This window comes from Antrostomus carolinensis, unplaced genomic scaffold (assembly GCF_000700745.2).
Source record: "Antrostomus carolinensis isolate BGI_N321 unplaced genomic scaffold, ASM70074v2 scaffold1190, whole genome shotgun sequence".
Taxonomy (NCBI): Eukaryota; Metazoa; Chordata; class Aves; order Caprimulgiformes; family Caprimulgidae; genus Antrostomus; species Antrostomus carolinensis.
This window is the reverse complement of record NW_010286239.1, coordinates 57,965-70,233: the sequence shown is the minus strand read 5'-3', so window position 1 is coordinate 70,233 and position 12,269 is coordinate 57,965. Positions and strand designations below refer to the sequence as shown.

General features: G+C 34.1%; 1 protein-coding gene across 1 annotated transcript in view; it reads right to left on the bottom strand.

Moving 5' to 3' along the window:
- The window catches only part of CFAP54 (cilia and flagella associated protein 54), a gene marked incomplete at its 5' end in the record, with an annotated part of 112,992 nt that overhangs the window by 47,761 nt on the left and 52,962 nt on the right, over nt 1–12,269 (bottom strand). The window contains 10 exons of the mRNA XM_029086100.1: nt 776–911; nt 1,008–1,231; nt 1,443–1,670; nt 2,386–2,567; nt 4,215–4,351; nt 4,771–5,001; nt 6,581–6,729; nt 8,434–8,545; nt 9,403–9,529; nt 10,644–10,733. Coding sequence (XP_028941933.1) covers nt 776–911; nt 1,008–1,231; nt 1,443–1,670; nt 2,386–2,567; nt 4,215–4,351; nt 4,771–5,001; nt 6,581–6,729; nt 8,434–8,545; nt 9,403–9,529; nt 10,644–10,733 — 1,616 coding nt within the window. The remainder of the gene's footprint in view (nt 1–775; nt 912–1,007; nt 1,232–1,442; nt 1,671–2,385; nt 2,568–4,214; nt 4,352–4,770; nt 5,002–6,580; nt 6,730–8,433; nt 8,546–9,402; nt 9,530–10,643; nt 10,734–12,269) is intronic.

Genomic DNA, 12,269 nt, shown 5'->3' with positions numbered 1-12,269 from the left:
CCCTGGGCAGCTGTATGCAAGGCAGTGGCAAGGCAAGGCAGTGGCTCACGAGCCCCATGTTCATGTTCAGAACATACCCATTTGGAACTTCAAGCCCCACTTTTCCCCCCTCTCTTTCACGTCCGGTGTTTATATTAGTAATAGAAACATATTAAAAATATCAACCATGCGATTGACTTTAGGAAAACTTCTTAGAAATAAACCTTAGGTTAAAAACCAGGAAAATTCTATTTTTTAACAGCTGATTCCATGAAAAATTTCCAAGTGGCAATGTCAGTTTCCTAACTATATAGAGCCATGACTTTTAATGAGAGAACCTTGCTGAGCCACTTAGGGCTTTTTGTTGGTTATCAGATTTTTATATTGGTATTGTCAGTGTTTGGCTTAACTCAGTTTTATTAATTTTGGTCTTCAGAAGCAGTGTTCCAATGTAGAAACAAAGCAATCTCTTCGCATTTAATTTTAATTAATGTTTTCCAGTTAAAAGAGCAGCACCAAGAACAAACATGAAATTAGATTTAGGCTCATAACACCGAATGGGTACATTATGCATGGAAGAAATGTTCTCTGGGTTGTCAAGTCCAGACCTCTGCTGTTACTGGAATCATGTCATATAAGCCTTTTCATGCACTGCAAGAAATTATGTTAATTAATTTATTATAATTTACTATTTGTTAACATTATGGAAAACCATATTAATCTAATCAGTGAAAGTACTTCTCTACATTTAGTTCACATTAAGAGTCAGAGCTCAAAAAATAAATCTTTGGTTCACCTTATGTGCATTATCAGACAAACATTTTATGAAATGAGATTCATGGTTGTCTGGGCCACTGAATTGCTGTATCCTTTCCAGCAGCTGCCTCTGAGCATACACCAGCAGTGGACTCACTTGTTCTGTGTACCTCTCACTGAAAAAAGGCAAAGTATAGTAATTAAGCAAAATAATGGTCTATTTAACTATATAATGTTGCTTTTTATTTTTTATTAAAGTTGGTGTAACTTACTGTGTAAATATGTTAAATTGTACAGCTATGTGTACCAGTGCTTCCCACTTCTTCATTTGATATAATAATTCTATTGTTTTAAACATCATATCACATATCCATTTCAAGTCAACCACATTCACATCATCCAAGGGAGACTGTGGATGGAGATTAGAACCACCATTCTCATCCATAATACCTCCTAAACAACTGGGAATGCAGAAGTCCCCTTCAGGATCCATGATCTACAGTGAAGAAACATTATTCTACCTTTTATTTTCAAATTTGGTTTTAGGACAAATCAAATTATAAAGATTAGAAAATACTGTAATCCTCTAAAAAGTTTTTACAGAGAATAACTTGGAGATATCAGAATATAATGCAAGACAAAGAAAACTATCTCTACTGAAGATGTGATAATAAAGAGTATACTGTCTTAATAAAAATAATTTTTACCTTAAGAGACCTGCTTGCTTGTAGCTCAGTTATCATATCAATGATCATGTCTGATGCCAAATAAAATGGCAACCAGATTGTCTTCCTAAGAAAATTCCTGGTAATGGGAAACGCATCCATATGGGAATGTGAAAGGTTAGCAATCCATTGTATTTCTCGAGTACAGTTCCAAAGTTCTCGACAAGCATTTTGAAGCAACGTCCAGTGGCCACCACGGTGAGCAAGAACCTATGCATATAATTCAACATATAATTATACTTTGGCAATACAGAAATTAAAAGCTTCGTTCTTTTATTACAAAGTTCAGGTATAAGTAATATTTCAAAATTACAGTCTATGGATCATCCTTAATAACAGATCATTCAATATTTCAATTTATATAAAATATATAATTTATTTAAAATTCAATTATAGAATCTTAATTTGGAAATTTTCATAGAAGCATTAATTTATAACTGAATTTAATTGTTGCTTTTGGTGTGACAATAGGAAAAATTAATTCACACCACCTATACATGTGTTTTTACTTGATTTTAGAAGGCTTTATGGGAAGAGCAGTCAGTCTACATTTCCTTTCAATCACTGGTCTTTCTGTTTACACTACTAAGGCATTTGCTAAGACCTGTAAAGGGAAAAGTAAGTCTCCGAGTATTTTCAGAAAGATTTAACAAATATGAGAAGGAAAGTTACAAAGACTAAATAAAAAAAATAAAACCTTTATATAAAGTATTATATATTTGATAGAAATATACAATATGATAGGTGATAGGTTTGATATTTCATACACTGCACGTGGACATTTTACAGAAGATGGGAAATCATTGCTTTTTTCCACTGAAGTTTTTTGAAGTTTGAAGTGTGGTTTTTTAATATAGAAGGTAGTAAGTATTGTAATGCAATGCTTGGTAATAAATCAAATGTTTAATAAGAAAGTGTATCTTACCACTGCTCTTCTTAAATGCAAAAAGATTCTTGTAAAATGCTCCAATAAAATGGTATTTGGCAGAAACTGGTTGTATTCTTTGGGTGAATGAGAGACAGATATTTCTGTATTGTCTGCTGTTTGAGTTTGAGAAGTATCTGTTCCAGTAAGTTTAATGCTGTGCTCAGAAGATTTATCTGTACCTGAAGACAAAAAGTTCACTGGTTAAAAATGAGTTAAAGTTCTCAAAAAAAAAAAAAAAGGGGGGGGAAATATCAGCAGCCAGATAAGATTTTCCTGTTAAAACTAAATACTTAAATGTTAGGAAATACCAGTGTTAAGGTTATCATATTTATAAGGTTATGATATTTAAAATATAAGATGCTTTTACTTAAGTGTTGGGAGAGACAGAGATAAAAAAGAGTTTGAGCAAAATAATAATGTGTACCAAATAGTATTCAGCCTCAAAGCCAAAACACAACTCTCACAGAAGATAAGTTTTAGGAAGAAGGGAAGATTTGTGACAAATTCTGTAGTATGTGTAGAATTGCTTCATTATTTTATTAAATACCCAATATCCTCCAAGGGGAAACACAAAGTTTCATGGTAGTGGAATACAGTAACAGCTGAGCTATAGGCTTCAGGCAGAAGCTAATTTCAAGCTAAACAGTATTTGAACTCTATAGCAAACTACACACTTCATGGAAGTCTTCCATTCAGAATTGCTGCAAAGGCTAGGAGGTAATAAACAAGATTTTCATTAGTTTTCAGCAATTTTTGGAGACTTGGTCCTCTGTGACTTGTAAGGATTGAGAAAAAAAGTAAGCTGTTGCAAAGAGAACCAGTTAATTCAACTGCTACTTTTTGTCACGCCTCTTTGGAAAAGGCAAAGAGGCTGGTTGATTCCTACCTAAGGAAGTTCTATATGGAATGATAAGGAAATTTTGCTCTCTACAGCTGTGGCAACAATGTGGTCCCTGAAGTGCTATAGAAAAGACCAGGCTTGTGATTTCTTCTTGAACTTCTGGTGGCTAGACTGACTACTTTGCATTGACTTGTATGTTATCACCCATATCTGAGGTAATCAAAGTCCTATATTTCACAATGACCTACAAACAGGAACCTTTCAGCTCCTGTTGAAACCTCAAAGGATGTTATTGAAAAGAGCTGTGATAATAGAACCAGTCAAATGTAAAAGACAGAATTGAAGTAAAAATTATAAAAGACAAAAAATTGATCCTGAGGTACCCTCTTACACAGGAAAACACTGGGGAGCAAGCAGTGGAAAAGGAACTCTAAATTATTCTACTTAAAATTTGAAAACTAATAATAAACTTCAGTCTATAATTTTAAGAAAGACTTACAGTATGACTCAGGAAATTTTTGACCTGTTAGAAAATCTACAGACTTCCTGTTAGGAAACTACAGACCAATTATCAAACACATTATTATCATTGCATTTAAAATAATCTGGAATATTATCAATTTAATAGGTCTAGATAGCACGGCTTCTGCAAAACAAAAGCTAGTATCACTAATTTATTAGAATTTATAAAACTTCTTACTAAAGTATAGGATAAAGAATAACCACTTGATAAAAAGTAACGTATTTCTCAATACAATAAACAATGCTCAGAGTTATTATAAATGCACAATTATTGACTATGACTTCTTTTATACTAGATATGCCGAAAAGAGAAAATACAGAGGACATTTTTGAAATCCAGAGACAACTCTTTAAATTGGCATAAGTGTTCTTCCAAAGGTGATGTGGAGAACTAATGGTGGAGGTCAGGATAGAAATTAAAAGAAAGTAAAAGGTAAGTTGTGCACCCATTAAAAGTTCTTACAAGTTTGGTTTTCAGTCATTCCTGATTTTTTAAGGAGAGGAGGAGTTGGTGTTCTTATGTTATTCTCTATGTCTTCTTTCACCACAACAGTGCCAGAATTATTTAATGAGAATATTTCAGGATCCAAAATATTGTAACTGCAGAATGGAAAAAAACAAGAAAGCACAAAAAAATCCCCAGATATAATATTAAAAATAACTTTGATATATACACACAAAATTCAGATTCTTAAAAGTGAGTTTTGATTACTTTCCAGCAGCCTTAGGGATCAGAAATAATGAATGATATCCAAAAGTTATAAGGAACCAAAAAAATAGCACAGTATAATATATTTCTAAACTTTCATCTGATCAGTCAAATGAGCAACCAAAAATGTGCATTTCACCTGCCATATGATGGAAAACAAAACTTACATAGTAAATTAATTTGCACTTGGAAGCTGATCGTTTCATATGACAAACTGACTGATGATACTGTAATTCAATCTGTTTGCATTAATGGCAATAACACAATAATCCTTATTAATAGCAAGCATTTATAATGCAGTAAGATATACCTCTCCAGATGCTCTGAACCACAAATTCCAATGTTATATTGCTCTTCCAGTTTCTTTTTAAATAAGTTGTAGTGTGCAATTGCCAGGTAGATATTCATCTGAGACCTCCAGGGCATCTCTTCAAGACATATTTGATGAAACTTCCTTTGGTTTAAGTGATTACTCACAATTGGTTTCAGTAGTACTACTAAGGTGCGACGAGCTACTTTTTCCAACTCTTCCTTGCATTTCCTAAACGAAATATATGAAGTAGCAAAAAATGAAACTGTGTTTTTTTGAAGCTCTAGAAAAGAAAATAATGATAAATATACACAGAAATATCTCATTGCATATCCACAGACTTGTATTAACTCAGAAGCATATGACGTATTTCTATCAAAAAGATTTTTGCTGCAGTCACGAAAAACAATTTTGCTTTCCCACTTTAAGTGCACTTAACACACTCTAAATCCTATCTTATATTTTACCAACTTCCATAAGATGTTTGTCTTAGTATGTACCAAAAGTTTAGCTCTGTGTTTGAAGTTATTTTTACCTGAATTGTCCAAACAGATTATTATGGCAAATACAGTGTGTTTCACACAGTCTTTTTAGGAAATGGGGGGTCTACTATTATACTGTAAATCTGGATCATTCTTTTTGTTGTTGTGTTTTGGTAGCTAATCATCCTCAATGTGAAGAAAAAACATATTTCAAATGTGGATGCTTGGCTCTAATTTCCAGACATAGATTTTTTTTTTAATGTTTCTCTGCCAGATAAAACAATTCTGTACTACCTGGCATTTTCTCTCTATGAAGACACATATAATGTAGACAAATCAAACTGCATTTTTTCTTTTTTATCAACTGCAAACTAATCTCTTTTTCAATCTAAATTATTTTTCTGCCTGTTTTGCACGTTTAATACATGGACAAAACAGCATACCATATACAATGTTGATTATATTACACAGCAATATTATTATGTAAGATAAAAAAGAGCAGCTGAAAGAGCAAAAAGCCCAGGATAAATTAAACATCCCTTCTTCCACTGAAAACCACAAAAATCATGTTAGGTAAGGTGGGGTTTTTTTGTCAAGGAGGAAAAATGGACAGTTTAGGTAAATAGTGTTTGGAAGACTTTTTTAAGGTTTGTTCTTTAAAACACTTCCTGAACTAGTTATGTGATTGCTTATATTCAAATATTTCTAGTTTTCTACTTTCTAATTGCTGGAAGCATAAGTCACTAAAGCACCAGATAATGAATACTACAAATTATTTTAGGTCAGAAGGTACTCTTTTAGTGAGTTAACCAAATATATACAATTATCTGTCTAAAGATGAGGCGAATGAATTTTCACTTGCTTCTATCAAGGAAGAGTTTTCTGAAAGATACAGAACAGATAAGCCAAAAAGACTAGCAAAAGGATGATAAAAATCACTCTGAATCTACCTGAACATCACGAAAAAATATTCTTTATTAGATTTCTAACAGGCAAGCTCTCCAACACAGTTTGAAAGGCATAGCTTTTCCACCATGATGAATTAACATGCTCAAGCAAACACAACTGAAATACAGTCTTTGATTATTAATAAAAAGACCTCAAAATCTCCCAGCAGCTATTATCTGAACTAGAAATGGGATAGATTTTGTTCTCTTGAGTGGAAGCCAATTTTATACCAAACTACAACAGAAAATTGAGTAAACGGTGCACAAATTCATTCCTTTGACAGAAAAAAAAAGTTTTTAAACACGCACATAATTGTAAACTAAATTTCAGTCAAAATATTTTGGTTCTTTATATGAATCTGATAACTTATGTTAATTTACCTTTGTGCTGCTGGAGATTGTATTATATTTTGATGTTTCAGTAAGTACTGTCTAAGAGTCTGTCTTTTTTGAAAAGGACTCAAGACTTCTTTTCTTGTTTTCTTCAAAGTTAATGCCTCTGGTTTCTTTAAAGGTGAGGTCTCTATACTCTAGAAAAAAAATCTTCCATGAAAATCTTAAATACACTTCAAATACTTAGTTATACCTATGTTATCAACTACTTGAGGTATACAGCAGTTTGACTTACGCAGGAACAGAACAGAAAATAAATTCTGGAACTGTTTGTCAAAATGAGAAAGAAAAAAAAGAATAATAATATTCCAGAAAGCTTTACAATTTTTCTGGAAGGTATATGTCAAATGCCTGACACTAAGAAGCCAGTCAGGTCCTCAAATATTTCTTTCATATACCACTGTCTTTTATCTCAAAAATAATGATAGTTGTTTTCCTATTATTATAAATATTATAACTGCAATACAAAAGCTAAGACAGAAAACCCTTCCCCTAATCTATCTCAGACACTAGCAGTATTACAGCATTACTAGAGCATTATGAGGGAGAAAACTCTTTCTCCAAATACAATACAAACCCATTAAGATTATTTTACCTTCCAATAAAAGCACAAACATATTTTAAAAGAATTCTGAACAAAAACCCTTTACTGTGCACATAGAATATCTCCACAAGGAGTTAATCATGAATAAATACCCCAGGTTCCAGTATAAATTGGGGAATTAGAGAGCTATTAGAGACCAGTGTAGGGGAAAGGGATCTGGGTGTCCTGGTGGACAGCAGGATGGCCACGAGCCAGCACTGTGCCCTTGTGGCCAGGAAGGCCAATGGCATCCTGGGGTGCATTAGAAGGGGTGTGGTTGGTAGGTGGAGAGAGGTTCTCCTTCCCCTCTACTCTGCCCTGGTGAGGCCACATCTGGAATGTTGTGTCCAGTTCTGGGCCGTGCAGTTCAAGAGGGACAGGGAACTGCTTGAGAGAGTCCAGCGCAGAGCCACAGAGATGATGAAGGGAGTGGAGCATCTCCCTTATGAGGAAAGGCTGAGGGAGCTGAGGCTCTTTAGCTTGGAGAAGAGGAGACTGAGGGGTGACCTCATTAATGTTTATAAATATATAAAGGGTGAGTGTCACGAGGATGGAGCCAGGCTCTTCTCAGTGACAACCAATGATAGGACAAGGGGCAATGGGTTCAAGCTCGAACACAGAAGGTTCCACTTAAACTTGAGAAAAAACTTCTTTACTGTGAGGGTGACAGAGCACTGGAACCGGCTGCCCAGGGAGGTTGTGGAGTCTCCTTCTCTGGAGACATTCAAAACCCGCCTAGACACCTTCCTGTGTGATCTCATTTAGGTTCCTGCTCCAGCAGGGGGACTGGACTAGATGATCTTTCGAGGTCCCTTCCAATCCCTGACATTCTGTGATTCTGTGATTCTATGAAATATTAATGAAAAAGTTTAAGTACAACATATTGTACAAAAGGCCTAAATTGATCTTCTTTTCTTAATATGATGGTACCCAAGGCACTCCCTATTAACATACTGGTTTCTCTAAAGGGAGCTGGCAAAAGGCAAGTTTTCATTGATTTTGGAATGCATTACTCTGACTCATCTCAAATACATCACACTACCTCAAGTTAGTCTTTCAGATAAATCCCATGCCAACTTTTCTTCCTGGTTTTAGGAGTGCAGAGCTGAGCTGAGGACTAGACTTTGTATCCCAAATTTTAGTAATTATGCACGTGTCTAGCTCAGGTTTTTATGAGACAGCTTTTAAAATTTATCCTTGTCCTTATGATACTGCTGCCCAGTAAAGACACACATGACGCCTTAAAAGTAAAACTCACTTTCTGAAACTCCGTAACTCCTGTAGTGTATCTTTCTGTGCCTTCTGGCAGAGTGGGAGAACTTGTTTCCTGTGTTGAAATTTCATTGATACCGAGAAGGTAGTTGTTCCTCCTGACAAACAAATAATGTTAAAATCATTATCATCCTTTCATACTCCTTTCATAAAGGCTTATCTTTAGGAACAGGTAGAGCACATTCAGTTTCTTTTTCACTGGGAGTTGTAAATTCAGCAGTTTTTCTTTCCTTCTTCCCCTTCAAAAAGAGGGAGTGCTTGCTTTCAAGGTTTATTATAGAAATCTGAATTTACAGGTAATAACTCTCTCACCTTCCTAACTCCTAATAAAACAAAACAGTTTGCTTCAATACCCAAATTCTAGTCTGGAATTCTTCAAAGAACTCCTTCATGTCCCATTTGTAACAGCAATTCCCATTCCCTATAATATACCTCCTTTCATTAATTATTCACCTTTCAAATTTTAGAAATATCTGGTGTGCGTTTTTTAACAAAATAGTTAAATTTCTTTGGAATAATTTCAGGTAAGTGTCTACAATTTGGTTACACTTGTGTTTTCAGTATAGAATTTCTCTTAGACACTACAGTAAGCCCTGATCAGTTTGCTTTTGATTTAACCCAACGTACTTCTCTAAGTCATCCCACTGCCACATAATTATAGGGCCAGATTACCAAGTGGTGTCTGTGAAAAGGAAAATCCTGGGAATCGCCAATGGTAGACAGGAGTTTTGAACATACACAGCCAGGGGAGAAGTCTCCATGTATACGGAGGTCACAACAGAATATTTTCTGTAGCTATTTAATCCTCTGTGTTCATGGAATTTCTGCAGACTAGGAGCCACGGAAATGGCTGCAGATGGGTCTTCTACCAGGTACAATTTACAGTTTCTGCTGTAACTGTGACTCTGGTGAACCTAAGCAGTAGTTTTTCACTACTACTATAATAGAGATCTACCTTTTCAAGTACACTTGCACATTGTCTGCCCATTCCAGAACGCATTGAAACTTCTCTTCATTTAGGATTTTGTGCAAAACTTGAACAAAGAACTCAAGAAAACGTGATTTCTTTCTGAATTTCATCACTGCAATAAAGTAACAAATAATTAATACATTTTTTGTATTTATGCTGTAACAAGTTTCTGAATTCAGCTATGTATATCTCAAGGCACATATTTATGTCACGTTGCATGCAGATGAAGAAAAGGCATACTGACACTAAAATTCGATAGGTACACAATAGCAGTTGCTAAATACATCTTCTTGTGACTGGGCATCCAGAATCACAAGTTCACTCTATTTACATTCCTAGGATGACAAACATTCTAGGGACTGAGAAAACAGGCTTAGAACTACTTTTTTATCATGCAGTACCTACTGCAAAAATTTTTTACAACAATATTCAATATCCCTAATTGTACACACATGCCTGAAAATCCTGAAAAAAACAATAAAGCAAATATAAACAAAGTAATTGTATCCTATTCACTTAGATTGCTCTTCTCAGTGACAGCCACATTGGTGTACAAGTACCACACAGTTCTCACTGCAGCAGTGGAGCTGTGTTGTGTAGATTTTAGGCAGCTTTTTAATTGTTTGCAAACAGCTCTTACTGTTTGGCTGTCTTCATAATTTTTTACCATCAAGAAATAAATATTTTATACTAATTTTACAGGCTAGGCTCCATTGTTATTTTGAACACCAGTATTAAAAAAAATAAGGCAATGGCAAAGGTCACATACCAGAATCTTAAATCCTATTTCATAAACACAAATGTACTCAGAGTTTTGTGAATTCCTCTTTCAGTAACATAATTGAATGTAGAAATGGGATATCTCAATTTAAAAAGAACATTCCACACAAACAGGATCTTTGAAAACTTGACACAACTTTAAAAAAAATGAGCTAATTTTTAAGGTTATTAAAAAATAAACATTATTCATATTATTTAAAATATTACTATTTTATATACTTAACATCAACATCTAAAATAATTTCTTGCAAGGATTTAATACACTTCTAAATGTGACTATATTAAGAACTTTTTTTAAGCTATGTTTTACTTGATTTTGTATATTTGAGAACAAAATGAAGAGAAAGTTTCCAAGATCTTATTCCAAGCAAGAAGTAGATAGCTTTACCAGCAACTTTGTAAAGTAGACAAGCCATTACAATTAAAATAGACACAAATTATCCTACCTTCTCGATAAGCATTGTTTGATGTCCAACATGAAATTACAGGGTAGAGGAACAAAGGATCTTCCTGTCCTGTAAGCACTGATCCACGAGCTACATCAATAACCAAATCAAACTCATTATGACAAGCAGTGATAGTGTACAACAGAAATTCTACCTGGAATTGTAACTGAAGACTAGAAAAATCCTTCTTTAACACAGAGTTTGCTTTTAAATCTCTCATTGTCATCCAGAGAGAAATTGAAAAGCTTACTCTTTTCATCTAACATAAGTAGCTGTGCCACCTAAATAATGAAGAGCTTATGGATGTGACTGATGAACCTCTAGCTACTAGACTAATGAGCAGGATGTCTGGAGTTCATCAGAGGTCTAACAAAGGTCCATACAAATCATCTGTGGAGGAGGATGTGCCATAAGGACATTTCCAAAAATGTATTTAAAGCTATACAGCATGAACTGAACACAGAATGCTACTAGTGCTTGCATAAATGCTTGGCATATGGATAGCCGAAGTAGGTAAAGGAATACAAAGGAAATTTTTTTTCGTCATCTAAGTATTTATATAAACATATATATACAAAGGTATTTCTATTCTATAAATAATATATTAGATACAGGTGTAAATAACATACAATATAGAGATATAAATAGTATATATCATATATAGGAGAACAATAACTTGGATTCAAGCTTCTGAGAGTTAAACACAGCTGCGTTACCAGCTAATGAGCATCAGAACCATGTTACATGTGCTAGTTGCTATTTTGCTTTGATAAAGAAACGTGACCTATAAATTTTGTGCTTAGGCGAGTTCTGTGGCTGAAAAAGATCAATGTAGCTAGCCCCTGAAAAAAGCGAGGTTAAAAATGCACTCTGGAATAACCAGTTGTGGTAGTGGATCAATAGCTACACCCTCCAGTTGTAGAAGTCAGCCAAAGTCTGTTAATTGAAATTAATGTCCAATTAAGTAAGACAGCCAGCAGGACAAGTAGATTTTTAAAAAATTTTCTTCTTAGGACTAATAAAGTCACACCCTTTATTAGTATTCTCTCCTGCAAAACCAGAACACAAGTTCAACAATACATTGCTTCAAATTAGCATTTTCAGAAAGAATAATACCTTCCAAAAATGTTTAGATGCAAAAACATTTGAAATTTCAGAACTTAAGTTGTACTGTGTATGAAATATTTTGGTTTTCTCAGTTTCTTATGTAAGAGGCAGATTCAGCTCTTTTCATTTTTCTCATAGACTATCATCAATGGAATGCTAAGTGCTGATCAACTTATAAGGATTTCCTACGACATGTTTTTTTCCAGAATATTTTTAACAGCATGCCCTACAGGTGTGCACATTGTCCAAAACCATTTATACATATTTATAAGACAGTTGTAAGCTTTGGTATTTGTTTTGCATGGCCTTAGCAAAAGACACCTCTTCAATTTGTATCCTGAAACTTATTGATGAATATGTTATTTCAGCAACAAAGCAGACTTCAGCCATCAAGTATTTGCCAATTACTGAAAATGTCTTCTGCTGTAACTGATCAATCCATTAATTTAACTTTCTACTAGTAAGAATGGAACATCATTTTATTAAATAATCAACATAATTTTCAATTAACTTACAGAA